Below are 17,520 nucleotides of genomic sequence, written 5' to 3' on the forward strand. Positions count from 1 at the left end.
CAGCTCCAAGTGCGTCAGTTCATACCTGGAATTAGAATGTGTCTCCACGTGCGACCACTTGTGATCGGATCTTACTTCTCTGCTCTATGTGCAAATTAACACATGCATCATTTCTGTTTGCGAAGACCAAATGCGACCGAATGCTGTTTAGGTCTGTTCAGGGCTCTTTGTTGATTTTGACATATTGCACTTGTTTTGACTTTTTGATGAGAAAACAAAGTTCCCTTTTACCTGTGTGTGTACGGTTGTGTCTCTCCAGCTGGCTCCGCTTGGCGAAGGCCTTGGCACAGGAGGAGCAGTTGAACACTCTGGGTTTCTGGGAGCTGGGTGAAGGGCCCGGCTGGTGCACTCGTTCATGTTCCTATTGAGAAATCAGAAAAAGATTCATTGTAGCGTTACAGTCTAGCACACACAAGCTCCCTCTACAAGACTGTGACAGAGACATTGGTCTGTTTTGCTCTGGAACACGTCATTTCAACCATAAACCTGGACGTCTGGACAACTTAATAACCTTTCCTAACGAGACTTTGATTTGACAGTGTGTGTCTTTTGATTTTCTCTCTTGTTCTTCCTTTCTTCTTTATGTCCAAGGCTGTGATTAATGTGCTCTGTTGCTGAGAGGACTGCTGAGGAAGAAAGTGTCATTTTTTGTCTTCTTGAAACTGATGTGACATAACCTAAATTATCTATGTTATTTTTAATTACTTTTCTTTTTCTTTTTCAAATGAAAATATTTTACAGTTTAGAGTCATGTATGTAAATTGAAAAACACTGCTAATAATTTACCTTAACAATCTTTTGTGTCTATTGAATGGCAACTAACACATTTGATTAGTATCATCAATTATACAACAAGTAATACTGCTATACACTGTGGCACTGTGTTTAAACTACAGCAATGATTCAATCATAAAGAGACATTTCTGATAAGACTCCCTTAAAGATGCGTGTGTAAAATTTAGTGGCATGTAGCAGAACAGACTTGGCAGAAATGGAATATTCAGAAGTATGTTTAAATTAGTGCACAATCACCAGGCTTAGAATGAGCCCTTTATATATCGATAGAGAGCAAGTCCTCTTTCACAGAGTCTGCCATGTTGCACCGAAAGGGACAAACCAAATACTGGCTATAGAGAGGCCACTAAATCCTACACACTGGTTCTTAAATAACTGTTTACTATTATTCTACAAATTGTGACATTTACTGAACAGGATATATTACATCTGAACATCTAAAAAGCACAGGTTACAAGAGTCTTAGAAAAACAGAGGAGTGCCTTGAAATACTGTATATAATGTAATCATATCTGAATCATGAAATTCAAAACAGGACTATGCTGGTTATGGTTAGACCTTTTTAAAAGGTGAAAGACATGAATGTCTAATCTTAATAATGTTTTGTAATTGAATATCTTTTGCATCACCTTGTCGAAATGGAACTTTGATAGCAACGCACTATGCTGGCTAACATACTGCTACTACTGTTTCAAACCCACTGAAATGTTACACTGAACAAACAGACCTTTTTGAATCTTAAACTGATTCTGTAATATTTATCAAACTGATAAGAACCTTGGTTCATGACGGACTGAAAGAGCAGGGATATGTAATCATTATGCCGTTGGCAATATTTAACCTGCACCCTGAGCCTCATCTGAGACAAATATTGCAGAACAAAGCACAATACGATTCTTTATAGGGCTAAGGGAGGAAATAAGATAAAGTGTAGAGGGTGTGTCAATATGAAGGCAGTTTCTTAAAAGGGTCTTGACTGAGTTTGGGAAAAACATTAGAACTTTTAACACACAATCAAATAAGAAAACACTTTCTATTGGGCTGTCTTCCCCTGTTTAGCTGAACATGCTCTCAATCAAATGTGGCAGGGTTTTCTCAGGTACAATAGGGCCGAAGGTAGTCAATTAAGTGCAAAGGTAACAAGAAGCGAAAACGAAAATTACATCGATTTCTTTTAAGTCTACATTTCTAAACAAAACAAAAAAACAAACATTAGTATAATTTACCTTGTTTATATATTGTGGTTATGTATGCTTTAATAAATGAGATAAAAGTGTATTTGTGAACTTTTGAGAGGTAGACGTCTCTGTGCTATACCAAGCTAAGCTAAACAGCTGCTGGCTAGCTTCATATTCAGCGTACAGGCCCTATTTTGGTGGGTGCGCAATGACCGCCACAAGCAGTGCTCCAATGGTTGGTTTTTTCCTGACCTTGTTTTACCTGTCTGTTGGGTACTTTGGTGACGAGTGTACAGTGCACAGATGGGAGGAGAGATACACACAGGTGGGAGGTCAGATTCATTTGGTGACCCTTTGGTGCGGTGCGACCCCTCGGTTGGGAACCACTTGACTAAACTTGCTTACTGTATATAAAGTAGTGTAAACTAGCTCCACCTCCAGCAGCTACAACAGTAACATGCTGCTCTAACACTGATGCTTCACTATTAATAATCTAATGATGTCATATATAATAATGTATCAGTCAGAGGGACCAAACCACTAATTTTACTGTAATACTTTAACTACATTAAGCTCATAATACAAATGTACTTTTACTGTAATACTTTAACTACATCACTCATAATACTTATGTACTTTTACTGTAATACTTTAACTACATCAAGCTCATACTACTTGCAGGACTACATGCAGAACATTTAATAGAGTATTTTTACATTGCTGTACTGGACACTTTTACTTAAGAAAAGGATCCGAGTACTTACTCAAACACTGTCTTCTCTTTCAGAGTCTACTGATGTCCTCTATCCCAGCTTGCAGAGAGATGCCTGAAAGTAATTTGTGTTGCCTAATTATAAGGCTATTGTTTTGATCTAGTTATAATTAAATAGTCAAAGTATTATCCACAGGCAAACCAAATGAAAAATAACAGTGCTATCAATTTATCTTTATTATCAATGGGCCTTTGAAAAAAAAAAAAAAACTCAAATCAACACCCGAGTTCTCATTGCAGACTGATGAGCCGCTTGGGGCTCGGTCACTTTCGCTATGAAACCCATCTAAGCTGTTATTATTTCTATGAGAGACAATTACTGTGCAGCGTGTTTAGGCACATTTTAAAAAGTAAAAGCCTATGACATCACGGTCCCTCGTCACAAATATGACATACGGAGTGGAAATAGCTTGTGTATGAAGCCATATCCTCCTTGTGCTCTTTCCTCCTGATTTGAGAACCCTGGCTTATGTGTTTTGAGTGTCTCAACCACATGAAGAGCACCACCAGAAGAGTGAAGCTCCTCTTCATAATTCAGTTGCAAAACACCTCTCAGTGTGAGTGTTTTGTTTTGTTGTTGAGCGTGACAGTTTATAAGAGTCTATCTGAAATACCACTTGAGGAATTACCCTTGTTTTTGCTTTCAATTGTGGAGACGGCGCTTTGTTAATGGTAGCACTTTTCTCACTGACCCTTTAAATCATTCATTTGAATCATTTTTTCAGCCTGAGTTAGACGCACTGATGATAAATAGTAAGATTCATATTGTGAGAGCTGATGAATTATTTTCATAAAACCTGGAGAGTTCTATTCATCGCTTTTACTCATTTATATACAATGGCTAAATTCTAAATTGAATAAATGGCCAGTTTTTATCTACAGAGGACAATTATCAAAAATATTGTAAAGCTATATTCAAACTGTATATCACCAGAGTATGCTGTGTTTGCATGTGTTCTTACCTTCAGGTGTGTCGCTCGCTTAAAGGCTTTGTTACAGACACTGCAGACATGGCAGCGGTCCTTGCCGTGAGCTTGTCGACAGTGGCGGCGCAGCGTGTTGGCATTCTGGCACACCTGATTACAGTAGTAACACTGGTTCCGATTCTCAGCCTCCATCTGGCTGTCCTTTCCACCCCTATGGCCGTCGTCAGTAATCTGGATCACGCACAAAAAGACAGATTGGTAAGAAACGTCTTCACAATTACTCAGAAATTTCACAGGATCAGTTACATGTTTTCTTTCTTACTCTTGCATCATACACAATAAAGGCTTGTGTTGCCTTGTCTCGCAGTAGCCAGAATGTCTTACAAGTCTAAAACTTGGACAAATGATGGTGCATATATCCATCAAAATCCAAAGTTATTTGATTGATGGATGTGTTCAGCCTCTGAGTTCAATTCAAATTGGTGTAAAAAGCAAGTGACAGGCATTCATTAGCTTGAGACAGGTAATCCATCACAGTGGATTATCCTTTTGTCATCTTAAGTGTTTGCTCAATTGTTCAAAGAAAAAACTTTCTCGGATTCTGTTTGACAGTCCCCCCCCCCCCACCCCCGATATGACAAAACATGACAAACACACGTACGTTATATCCATTATCCGACACTCCGTTGGCAGATTGGGAATGGTGGCTGACCAGTATGACCTGCTGTCCTGAACTGGCTGACTGTCCTTGTAGACCAGAGTCATTCAGCACTGCGGGAAATGTCTGACCCTGAGGATGAAAAAAGATACTCTAGTATGGCAACTACATGATTTTTATTTTTTCATGTTTCTGCTGTAGAGTCAGGCAATCTTGGGAAAAACGCATGCTAATAAGTTGGATATGAGATACACGCGACAGCTGATTCATTTGATTTTGGCTCACACGCTAAACTAATTTCATGAAGCTGCGACAGAGAACCAAAACTAAACCAAAACTGTGGATTGTCTTACCTGCGCATTGAGGTTCAGAGTGACACCATCCAGCATCCCCTGCGCATCTGCCAGGGTCAGTGTAACACTGCCGTCACTGGCCACGCCTCCCGGTGACATCACTAGGCTCTGGGATACACCGGTATGTGATAGGGTGGTGCTTGGTGGCAGACTGGTGACTGTGAGACAGAAACAGTAAGGTTAGAGTGACTTGAGTTTTTAATGGCAGAGTGTAATGCAAAGGTCATTGGCCACATTCCTTTTGTACCTAATGTAAAAGCAAATCTTCAAGCAGGGATAATGCCATGTTTGCAACAGTTTAAATGCACTATAGGTTTGGTGAGCTTTATATTTTTGATATAAACTGACAGTGGATGATAGTGTGGTTTATTTTTGATGTTAATCAACAGCTGTAGTGATGTAATGCAACTTTAACAAAAGTGTCCTTGTAAAACTGACCACAACCAAAGTCCTTTCAGTGTTTGGCTCTCTGACTAAAATGAATAATGACATTTTCATTAGTTTGTCAGGGAGGGCCCTCCGTTATATTAGCGGTGAATAACACTGGCAGATGTTTGATTTAAATGAAACAGTTTATCCGTACAGTTTATCAGTCAGAGCGCAGGTTGAACCGTATTAGCATACAGAGTGATGGGAATGCTTCAGTCTAATAAACAAAAACAGAGATGCTCTCAATGTCTCTGTGAGGCAGTGGGATTGTTTTCTACTTGAGATGAGAGAGAAGGATAATGAAGAGAGAAGCTTCAAGCAAGCCAGTCAACAGAACAATCAGGAAGCCATCTGTGATGTAACAAATCATATGTTTCCACCTCATGGCACACATGCCTTATGCTTTTTAAAAAAAAAATTATGGTTTGGACAGCTATCAACAGCAATTATTAACTGACAATAATTCACACAGAGGCTTTTCAAACTCAAATGTGCACCACCTTGATAGAAGCATTTACACTATATAAATGTGTATAACACAGATTAGCCATAACTAATATTATGCAGGTCCCCCCTTGTCAATGCATGTCCTGTGGTATTTGGCACATCGGCATTCCTTTTTCTTCTTCTTTTTTTTTTTTTTTTTTTACTATATCCCACTTCTTGACAGGCGCCGTTTTAATGTAATCAATCAATAATATTCACATCACCTGTCAGTGGGTTTAATGTTTTGGCTGATCGCTGTATAAATACATTTACTCTATTAAAGACTAATTTTATTGCCCTAATAGTGATGGATAACAAAGAAAACAAGGAAATAATTATTTTTCATGTGAAATTACACAATTCATACCTTGTGTTCTTGAACACATGATTTGATAGTGCCATTCATTTGCAATCGGTCTTCAACTGGAATTGATTTAATTGAGTCAAAAGGTAAACTGGAAATCTCTGACTTACAATGAAGTCATACTGGGTCTATTTTGTGTCCTGTTACTGTTTCTTTGACCAGAGCATGAAGTTATATTTTTACCAGTCCCCATGCTGCATATATTAATGTATTCATTTTAGCACACTTCATTTAAACAGTCTGGTTTAGCTGACTTTTATTTAGTACTGAGGCAATGCAAGGTTCTCAGCCACAAAAAAATTAATAAAGAGTAAACTCGAGTTTATAAATAAATACACACAGCAGCTTATTCATTCCCTCTCATGAAATATGCTGGTAAGTTACAACAGATGGTCCATTGTGCAGTCCATTTTAAAGTACATTTCCTCTTCTGTTTTGTTCTCTTTCTGCTCCCTGTGGCTACACCCAGCTGACTGTGCCTGATGCTACGGAAAGGCTTTGGTTACAGCTGGTGACGTTCACAACTGCAGGTTTTGAACTTGTGAGTATGTACTCTGAATGCAGTGGAACTGGAAGGAAGCACACCAATTCTGATCACACCCATTCTGAACTGAGTCAACCGGAATCAGCTATTTTTATATTTCTGTGAGATGTGTGGACCGGGGTAACTCAGCCTTGAAAGTCTATCTGGCAGCTATTTCAGCTTTCCACGTATGCTTTGATGACTTCATAGTGGGGGCACACACCTGAGCATGGTATTACATTGATCGAGAGACTGTTGGAGCCTCTTCATCACTGCTTGAGTTTTATCCTGGGGCACTATGATTTCACAAAATTTGCTAATAAAAATAGAAAAAACTGTAAATTGTGGAATATTGGGTAATTTGCCAAAATGCAGATGCAATTTATACAAGTCTGAAGAAAATCTACGATGAGAGCCTCTACCATGTTTTGGTGTCATTTAGAGGAACAATGCTTCTCACCTCTGCTGTCTGTGTTGAGTTTAGCCTAGGGCAGGACTCACACACACACACACACACACACACACACACACACACACACACACACACACACACACACACACACACACACACACACACACACACACACACACACACACACACACACACACACACACACACTCTCTCTCTCAGAGCAGACAGCAGAGGCGCCGATGGAGACAGTGAACCGGGTTAAGTGATAATGTATTACTTGACTTGACAACAACTGCACTGAGATATTACTTTGAGTTTATACAGTGACTTTGTTGTAGAATTCCCTGCTGATGCCCTAGAAACAATGTGCAGTTATATTTAAATTACTTAGTGTTGGGGTTAAGGTTAGGGTTATTTAAAGTAAGTGTAATTCTGTATGGAATTCATTCATTTTGTAAAATATTAATTCAAGCCCAAATCTTAGGTCATAATAAAGAACCAGTAAGAATGTGAACAGGACTGATAAGGGTATGGATTCAAGTATTTTTCTGATGGCAAAATGTAATTCAATTGTCAAGCACAGAATTCTGAAAAATTACGATGGAGAACTAGGAATACAGGAAACTGTATTCTAGGAATTCTGGAAAAAAATAAAAGGAATTGAAGATCTGGTGGAAGAGCCTTGGTGTTAGCAAATCCTGTTTGCACCTGGTTTCTTTAGTAGTTTGCAGATATTGTGCGATCGTGTGGTCCTGATCTATACCAGCCTCTCTCCTTTGATTCAGGTAAGTGCTCCCTTATGTGGTTTATGTACACACAGACATCTGTCTCCAGCTGCACTTCCTCCCCTGTTGGTGGAGCTTGGATTGGAGCCCTAGACAGTGCATCTGCTCTGACTAAATTATTCCTGTAAGTGAAGCAGAGCAGTCACAGTCTGAGTCTTAGAATTCAAGTCCTTCTGTACCTCTGGAGTTCCTCTGTTAAAGGTGGAGTCAGCAATTCAAAATCAAATCAAAGCAACGGGGGGCATCATCAGAGCAGCTGTCTGTGATGGCATGACAGTCTACCATCTCCAGCACCCTGCTGAATGGTGGTGAATGTCAGTCACTCTCTCCAGAGAGAGTGACTGACATTTTTGACATCTGTAACTTGTGTGTGTCACAGAACAGATATGCTTCCATTTAAACGTAAACAATCCAAACTGAATCCTACACATGCGCAAGTGACTTGACCCCCAGTTTATTTAATGCTAATACATCTTGATGTATATGTGTTTTTAATCTATTAACAGTATCATCATTGATTGATCAAGGCTCACAATCTGTCTGTGAGCTTGCCTGTGGAGCCAACATGCCACCTGTTTTGGTTCAGTAAATTTCTGCTGTCAGTAAGCCTGGTGAGGACCGTTTGGACGGCTGCTGGCTGTCCCCTGTAGCTGCTGCTGACAGAAAGCTGCTTCTTTGGACAGAAATGCTGAATACAGGTTGAGTGAGCAGTGGGGAGGCAGTAGAGAGGGGAGTAGTGTGGATGGACTGATTTTTTTTTTTCTGCTTGTGGTAATGTGCAAGAGGAACTGCTATGTTTCTCTTTGTTTTTTTAGCTAGGCCAGTTAGTGTCGTTGCCTTGGCAATGTGTGTCAATGCATTTGAGTAGCAGAGCTTCTGAAGCAGCACAAATAGAGCAGTTTTCCATTTCTCTCCAGGAGGTCAGAAGGAAGACTGTTGAGTTGGGCTTAGCCTTTACAGTTGGTTGATGTCCGTCAACAGCTGGACATAGTAATTGCAGTGCCTCAATTGCCATTCTTTATGTTGGGAGCCGATGTAATTGCTTGCTGCAGTGAAGACAAGGACCTTCCACTTAACGTGTGTGCTCATTCCGCCGGATATGTGGCAATTCAATCAATTCTGCTCAAGTGGGTTATTGTGGGTGATATTTGTGCAACAGGGAGCTTGTTAACTACAACTTTGGTGAAGTTCTATTTCCTTTAAGAGGTGGCCTTGACCTTGGGCCGAGTGGTGTTATGAATAAGTTTGGCAGGTCATCAAGAGTGGCTTTTTGTGTGCATTTATCAGACTCTTCATCCAGTGGAGATGTGTTTTCCAGTGGAGTGAAAGAGAGGGGTTAGTTTCTGTGTAACAGTGGTTTTCTGGGAGGCTTTTCAAAGTCACACAGTCTTTAAGAGACATATCATTCTAATTTAAAGAAAGCCAACATATGGTAATTCAATTTAATAAAATTGGTTAACTTAATTAATATGTCTAGTGAGGAGTCACGGGACTCTGCAGGTACAGTCATTAAATATATGAGGGAATGAGATGATTTACTATTGTGGATTGATCTTGTTTACTTAAAGGGGAACTCCACTGATTATACACATCACAGTCTGTTTATAGGTATTGGGGAGTACTACTGCACACACGAAAAAAAGTTAAAGTATATAACTTTTTGTAGCTGCAGAGGAAGCTGTGTGAAACCTGATGAAACATTCATCATTTTCAACTTGTGGAATTCTATGAATACTTTCTAGTCATAACTCACCACAGAATCTAAGTCAAATTTCTGATCTTGCTTTGGCATGATGGCCAAACACATCAAAGATGAGTTCCTCATGCTTTTGAATTTACTGTTTGACTTTTCAGTAAAATAATCCTCTACCTGCTCCTAGATAGAAACACAAATACAGCATGATTGCCAATCCTAACCTGACATTCCAGTGTTGGCGGGGCTGTGAGGTAGCAGGTGGTCGTTGGTGATAGTCAAGGTTGCACTTGTGGGCTGGCTATTGAGTGGTGATGCCAGTCTGACGCTGCCATTCATCTCTACGCCATTAGTGTTGCTGTGCTGGGGGAGCAGATCTTGACCTGAAAAAGGTATGAAGAAAAGCAACTTATAAATATTATATTCCATTTCTGCAAAAGTCCACTCTACTAAATGTCATTAAGTTCTACACACTGCACCTTTAAGTAAGAAAAGTGCTACTCTGCATATCTCCCAGGTATGATAAAGTTACACAACTCAGAAAAAAAAGTGAGTGACTAAAAACAAAAAAAGAATATGGCTGTATATATGAATAGTTAGCTATTGCCATGGCTTAAAGGATATAAATCACAATAAAATAAATACATAAGAATTCTGAGTGAAAGAAAGTCCAGGAGAAATACTCCACTGCTCCACTCATGCAAGCAGGGATCATTTATCTTGAGTCCAGGGGGCTCAGAGAAAGTAGTACAGCCAGAACTCCCCTCTATTCTGAGGATTCAGTGTACATCCTCTGTTGATGTACCTTACAAGCAGCTGAAGATGATGTATGTGGAAGGTAAAAATTTGGTTTGTGAATAACGTTTATCGCTCATAAAATCTAATACTGTGGCTTATGATTTTGATTTGTGAATTGGCTTCAAAATGAAAGAAAGGGCTGTGAGTTATTACTAGGTCTGCTTCCCCTCCCCTCTCTGCCTTCAACTGTTTTTGCCTGAGAGAGGAAATCAATAAAATTGTTGTTGAATTTTTATCAGTTTTTCTGTTATTGATAGTCTCCTTTTGTATTTGTGAATAGACAAGGTTAGTGTACGTGTAAGTGTGTATTTGCAGGGGTTTTTTTGTTGGTGGGCCTGCATTGTATGAATTGGCCCATACCTGATATGGTGAGGGTGATCTCCTGAGGGTTTCCTGCTGCATTGCTGGAACCAGAAGCTGAGGCCTGAGCCTGAAACTGGGCTAGAGCTTGTGTCACGCTGGAATTGTTAATGGTCAGTGTGATCTCCTGACCTCCGCTGCCTCCGGTCACCAGTCCAGAGCTGCCCATGACATGGCTTAAATCCTGAGAACCTGCAGGATCCATGGGAAAGCACGGATCAGTTATTCATAGATCATAATTGAAAGTTAGCCATTTTTCTCAAGGCCGTCACACACACACACACACACACACACACACACACACACACACACACACACACACACACACACACACACACACACACACACACACACACACACACACACACACACACACACACACAAACACAAACACAAACACAAACACACACAAACACACCTGCAGTGTCATGCTCGGAGAGGCCGGACATTGTGACCTGAGCAGGTGTGATGGTGGAAGGCTGCAGGGCCAGGCTGGTCAGTGGTTGGAGGACAACATTGGCAGACACAGAGGGGTCGGTGGTGGTCATGAGCTGGCTGCCAGAGTGGGTGACGAGGCCAGTGTCAACGCTCAGGGGTTGAGAGAGGAGGCCGCCCTGTTGTAAGGTCTGCTGGAGGAGGGCATGGTCAATCTGGAAGAGAATGTATTACTTACAAAGAGGAAGCTGACGATGACAGTGACTATTATGACAAAATATCAGAGGATATTAGAATAATGTTGATAAATGAGCGACTTCCAATATTCACATTTTAGATTAATTAAAAAAACGAAATGGATATGGACTCCGGTTTACAGATAAGACGTCTTGAAAACAACATTTCCATTTATTACTTCTACAGCTGACTGAACATTGCAGGTTCTCTCTTCCTTTTCTATCTGCTTTAATGCATACACACTGGCATCACTAATGATTGCTGTACTCTCAGTAAATGCATTAGAGAAGAAGAACAAAGAAGTCTTTGTTACTACAAGGACGACTGTTGTTTAAATGTCCTTTGATGTGAAGGACTACTCTATTGAAGCTGATCATGCATAATCTGAAATTTATTTTGCACAAACTAATCTATCAAGTAATTGAGTGTGGAACAGCTTGGATGAAACAATATACACCTTAGGACTAATTATCAAGTCTGTTTTTTCAAAGTTATCTGCTCAGTTATATGATGAAAATGAAGAATATGACAAGACATAAAGCCTGGTGATAATATTGGGGAAATATGCTACATTCTTTACATTATTAGAGCCTTTTTATTGACTTAGAATGCCTTAGAATTAGAAGGTTTAAGTTGACGAATTTCCTATCACAGTCACAATAATTTGGCAAGCATCTGCAGGGTGAAGTGAACAAGGTCACACAGTAGCATGTATTCACATACTTCTCGTGTGCATAAACCTTTTTGACTTATATGAAATACATAAAGGAAAAGTTTAAAGCAGAAACCATTTTACAACATTTGCTTTTAGTAACCAAGTGTATACCGTTCCATATTAAAACTAAAAGCTGACACAGTATGAATTATTATACTCTATAATACTAATATTATGTGAATCACTGAGTAGGAGGTGTGTAGAACCTGTAGTGTGATGTTGTTGATGTTGCTGGGGTCGATGCCAGAGATCTGGACATTGGGGCAGACCAGATTGGCGGGTGTCAGCTGGAGGTGGATGCCTTCCAATGTGGTCAGGCCATCGGACAGGGACACAGTCAGATCTCCTGCAGACGCAACGCATACACATGTAGAAACACCTTGATATGTCACATTTTGATGTTAATACTCGACAAAACACCAGCGTTAGACTAAAACTAACCATCCTGGCAGCAGAGGGACCTGAATCAACTATCTCAGTTACAAAGGTTTTATCATATAACATATAGCGTATAGCTGTAGCTGTAATTTATAGGCAGGTTATGGCATTTTAAAAACTACTTCCATACTATCATGACAATGGAGGCAGATAAGTCATTTTTCATGTAGGTCGAAGACCACGTGATATACAGTACAGTATATGCATTGCTAAGCTGCTGAGACACCACAGTGCCCTGATGGCTTCTGCTGGAGCGAGAACATCCCTGAAGCAAGGGTACTGAATATCTTATGAGTAGTAAGTAGTAAGTACAACCAAAAGACTTAGAGGCAACAAAGAAAATCCCACAACGTATTCAGTCTTTTCTCAAATGATAAAAGGAGAGTGTTTTTTTTTGGTGTAGAGGCCTTCGATGCAGTGAACTTCACTCACAAATGCAAAAACAGAGAAAGAAAAGAGTAAGTTGTGAGCCTGAAGAAGAAGAAGAAGAAGAAGAAGAAGAAGAAGAAGAAGAAGAAGAAGAAGAAGAAGAAGAAGAAGAAGAAGAAGAAGAAGAAGAAGAAGAAGAAGAAGAAGAAGAAGAAGAAGAAGAAGAAGAAGAAGAAGAAGAAGAAGAAGAAGAAGAAGAAGAAAGCAATGAATGAAAAACATTTCATGGCCAACTCTCAACTCTCTATGCTGCAGGAGCTGTGTGGGAAAAGTAACTTCCTGCCATCTGTTTTGTTGTTCACCATTCCGTACAAAATTCCAACATGTTTAATTCTAACTAATGAACTTGAACAGCTTCTGAGAAAGTACATGTTTCATTAAGAAATCACAGCTGCTCCATGAAAACCATTTAACATTTATGTGGCGCTATAAACATTTTTGCATTCATCTGCTTGATGAAATCGGAAACCTTGCAGATATTTTAACGTTGTGGCATACAAAAAACTATTGTTGAGTTCAAAAGGGAGCAGATTAAACTTTTCTACTGAATGCCACATAATCTTTCTTTAAATGGTTAGGTTTGAAAAGAAGCCACAAAATTGATTTCTGAAAAAAAAAATCCATGTGTGTCAAGGCTTGGTATAATTTCCTTCATACAAAAACCAAGCTGTTTTTATTGACATTTCAGGGGCACACACAGCAAAACCTCCATTGCTCGGCTGATTAAGTGTGAACGCCTGTTACAGAAGGCTAAAAGAGATATTCCTTCTTTGATATCTGGCTGTTTTATGTCTTCAAAAAATGCATCTTGGCTACCAGGCAGGAGTCAATGTTTGGAGGCTGATAGGTGGATTTTAGATATGGACTAAATACAGTTAGGTCTTGAAAATGATCAAATGGTATCTTGTGATGGGGGTCAAAGGGAGTACAACACAAGAGGTGGTTTAAGATGATAAAGCACCATCCTCCTCCCAGCATCAGCCTCGGTCTAATCAGGCATGGCCCTGTAATTCATCCTGCTCTGTGCAGCGCTGTTGATGCTGCCAATTGATTACCGAGAGGCTGATACTAGAAATGATGATCCCTGCAGCATTTCAGTTAACACCTACAAACTTACAGCGTATTAATCAATAGCCCGATGTGGCTGTCAGAGCGAGAGCCAAATACCAATAAAATGTGTTGTTGGCAGTTCATCCATAATGGCGCAAAGTGACCATCTGGGATAATAACATTTGAGTGACTCGGTTTTACTGCAAAACAAGAGCCAGGTATTAGACAACAGCTTGTCTGTGTCTAAACTGCTAAAATATGCAAATTTTTCATGATTACATCAAATTGAGGCTGTTAATATTGGTCTGAAATGACATTTGATTATTCCTTCTGAAATGTGAGTGAGATCAAATGAATGATTTGTAATTGATATGTTATTTGATAGGTGAATCTTTTATACAGGTAATATTCATAGTGATTACCACAGTCTCAAGTATTTATAAAATGTTTTTTGTTTGCTTTTTAATTGCTTGTAGTGAATGACTCTCTGTGGCCGAGTTGGGTGAACTGTGAACTCTCTGTCACCATTACCACACTGTTGTTGTTGAATTATTTGCTCGTTTCAGCCTGACCTACATTTCATTTTCAATCAATGAAAGTAACAATGTGTGACTCCTGTCCTGTCATGCAGTGCTTTTAGTGCAGTGGGCCAGGCCACGTGAGAAGAACTGGTGAGGAAGACAGCTGTAATAGTAGTGCTGATTTTGTTGTTGTTGTTGTTTCAATTCAATTATATAATTACATTTGGAATCTTCATTGACAGCCCTACTTCAAACCACTTTTTTATGTGTGCACATTCTTTTTAGAGTAAATGTGTGTTGATGCATCTGTAATCCCTACCTGACATGGAGGCAGGCAGGATGGCTTGTCCCACCAGTCCTGTTTGCAGCAGGTTCTGGTCAAACTGTCCCGTCAGGACTGGGTTGGTCGGGAGGTAAATGCTGGAGTCAGAGTTGGAAGTTTGTAGCAGACCCACAGACTGCAGAGCCTCTGAAGCCGACGTCTGCTGGCCTTGGCCTGCGGCCACAGCCTGCCCCGTCCCTGAGTCTTGACCCTGGCCGACCTGACCTGCAGACGACGAGGTTCTCTTGGACTTGCGGCTATCGCTGTTGGACCGGAAGTGGCACTGGATGTGGGTTTTGCGATGTCCGGATGTTCGGAAGCGGAGGTCACAGAAGGGACATTTGAAAGGTTTGGAGCCAGTGTGGAGGCGCATGTGCACCTTTAAGCTGCCCTTTGTAGAGAAGGAGGTGTTGCACATGTGACAGCTGAACAGTTTCTGACCTGCAGAAACAAGGTAGAAGTTAGGTGATCCATCAGAGCAAAAAGCTATATCAGCTCATTGTCAGAGGTCCTAATTGAGGTACTAATTCTGGTTGTTTTGTCTCTCATTGTCTGTTTAGACAACTGTGATGCAATCATCTTGTCTGGTGCAAATATCAAATAACTTACATTAAGGGCAGCCCTAAGGAGTCTGTAATCAGGTCAGGTCATTTTTAGCTTTTCTTTATCTTTTTCTTCCATTACAGTGGCTCACAGTGTTACAATACAGTTAAGCTGGAAACTATTACATAATGCAGAAAACAAGTGACCCAAGCTGTCAAAGATATTCTGCTGGATACGGTATAGTTTGGGAAATATGCTTTATCACTTTCTTGCAGAGGTTAGATGAGGAGATGGATATCACTCTCACACACGAGAATGATTTTCTTATCTAATCCCTCATCTTGTCAACACTAATAAAAGTTATTCTAAGAATGTTAACCATTTTCTTTAAGAAATCCAACTATGAGATTCCATCATATTCTCTAATTTTTGCAGATCTTGTATGAAAAAAGTAGGACCTTGTTTGAAATACTGCAATGCTCCAGTAGCAACTCTGTAAGAAAGTAAAGCAACCTCATCTTAACTAAGCAACAACTTCTAGTAGTAACATATTGACCTGTGTGTGTCTTCACATGGCAGTCCAGGGTAGATTTCACTGTGAAACTCTTTCCACATTCATCACACTTGTAAGGTCTTTCTCCCGTGTGGATCCGGATATGCCTAGACATTTAGGAAGATGGACAGATACATACATCGAATTTTTTGGTATAAACAGAATGGGATGAATGAAATAATGGGAACAGACAGCACGATACACGGCTTCTCCGATGTTTACTGGTTCATAATCCGGAGGCACTCTTCCATCTCACGCCTTTAGTTCCCAATGAGGTTTTTTATATGAGCTTCAAAGAACGTATAAAGGCGCTCTGACTCAGAATATGAAGCATTGGAGTAGTTTGGGAGTAGAAAACTGGTTGGAGCGTAACAGGTCCAAAATGAAAATTATATTTAAAAATATATTTATCTGCACCTGTGAAATCGTCCCTCCCCTGAGTCAGAATGTTTTCACACTTTTTAAAAGCCAATTACAGAAAAGTGACCTTGTACATGGCTTTTCATTTTTAATCAGGAAGTCGGACACATAATCGCCTTTGTAAATTGCATCGGAAAATTGGAAGACCCACTAATCCTCAATTTGCTTTTAATGAGTTGTAATGTTTTATTTATATGAGTGCAGCAGTTTGCACAAGTTGGTGTGTGGGAAAAAAGTTCTATTCATACAACAGAAAGGTAGCAACATCTTTCATTTGTCCATTTGTACCACATTATAAAAATACACTGAAGGTAAGTGATGGTGTGGCAGACTGTAATACAGGCGTGGTATTTACCTGACGAGGTCACTGGGCTTCTTGAAGCTCTTGGGGCAGTAATTGCAGCAGTTGGCAAACTTGGGTTCAGTTTCTAGCTCCACAGCTTTGTCTTTGATCTCGCTGATCCGATCCCTCTCAGCCGCCGACTGGGCGAGGATCCGCTCCGAGACTGAGGCTTCCTCGCCGGGATCCTTTGCCAGCTCAGCTGCCTGCTCCTCAGTGAAAGTGATGATTTCCGAACCCAAACCCCTTCTCTTGGATGCTTTTTGGTCCCCTTCGTCATCATCATCATCCTCCTCTTCGTCAACATCTTGACTTTCCAGACCTATAACTGTGAGAATTGGGGTTGAGTTTGTGGGTTACACTATGTGACTAGACTTTAATCTAAAGAACTGCAAGCCTTTTGTCCATTCATTTAATAAGAACCTAAAAACCTGTTAATGTTAATCAACTGTATGTTAAAGATTCCCTTTTACTCTCTTTGTTGAATCATTGTCATGTTACTAGAATCATCGTACAACCTCTTCCTAACTATGGAGATGCTATGGAATTGGAATGGACCGGTGTAATAGGGTTTAACAACAGCTTTGCATGGAAATGCTTAAAAAGATGACAACTGATGAAGATGCAAAGTGTGTGCTCTGTAAACGAGTGATCAAATGTGCTGGAGGTTCAACGAGCGGTTTGCTGCAACAATTGAGAAATATGACAAAATACCAATTGCAAGAACAGTGGATTCATGCTTTATCCTAAAACACTTCTCTGGGTGAAATACTGACAGAGATAGCAGCATCTAATGGATTTACATTCAATAGTATGGCAGAATGTGACTATCTCAGAGCAGCACTTCAGAAAAACAGCCATAATCTCCCAAAGCATCCATCTGAAACCTCACGTCAAGTGAGAGTTTTTGCTAATCGCCAGATAAAGTGCTTGAAACATGACCAATGAGTTCTGACTGTAGCTTGAAGTTATACTTTAAAAAACA

At 40.0% G+C, this 17,520-nt stretch overlaps 1 protein-coding gene across 2 annotated transcripts in view; it reads right to left on the bottom strand.

Annotated features, from left to right (window-relative positions):
* Positions 1 to 17,520, bottom strand: part of LOC133983666 (zinc finger protein 236-like) — a 53,670-nt gene that overhangs the window by 5,935 nt on the left and 30,215 nt on the right. For both annotated transcript variants that reach the window (XM_062422822.1, XM_062422820.1), the window contains exons 20-30: positions 16,551 to 16,863; positions 15,779 to 15,882; positions 14,677 to 15,120; positions 12,126 to 12,265; positions 10,951 to 11,182; positions 10,533 to 10,724; positions 9,599 to 9,757; positions 4,683 to 4,840; positions 4,333 to 4,461; positions 3,708 to 3,902; positions 232 to 361 (exon numbers count right to left, since the gene is read on the bottom strand). In XM_062422822.1, coding sequence (XP_062278806.1) covers positions 232 to 361; positions 3,708 to 3,902; positions 4,333 to 4,461; positions 4,683 to 4,840; positions 9,599 to 9,757; positions 10,533 to 10,724; positions 10,951 to 11,182; positions 12,126 to 12,265; positions 14,677 to 15,120; positions 15,779 to 15,882; positions 16,551 to 16,863 — 2,196 coding nt within the window. The remainder of the gene's footprint in view (positions 1 to 231; positions 362 to 3,707; positions 3,903 to 4,332; positions 4,462 to 4,682; positions 4,841 to 9,598; positions 9,758 to 10,532; positions 10,725 to 10,950; positions 11,183 to 12,125; positions 12,266 to 14,676; positions 15,121 to 15,778; positions 15,883 to 16,550; positions 16,864 to 17,520) is intronic.

The sequence above is a fragment of the Scomber scombrus genome, chromosome 7, assembly GCF_963691925.1.
Source record: "Scomber scombrus chromosome 7, fScoSco1.1, whole genome shotgun sequence".
In the NCBI taxonomy this organism is placed as follows: Eukaryota; Metazoa; Chordata; class Actinopteri; order Scombriformes; family Scombridae; genus Scomber; species Scomber scombrus.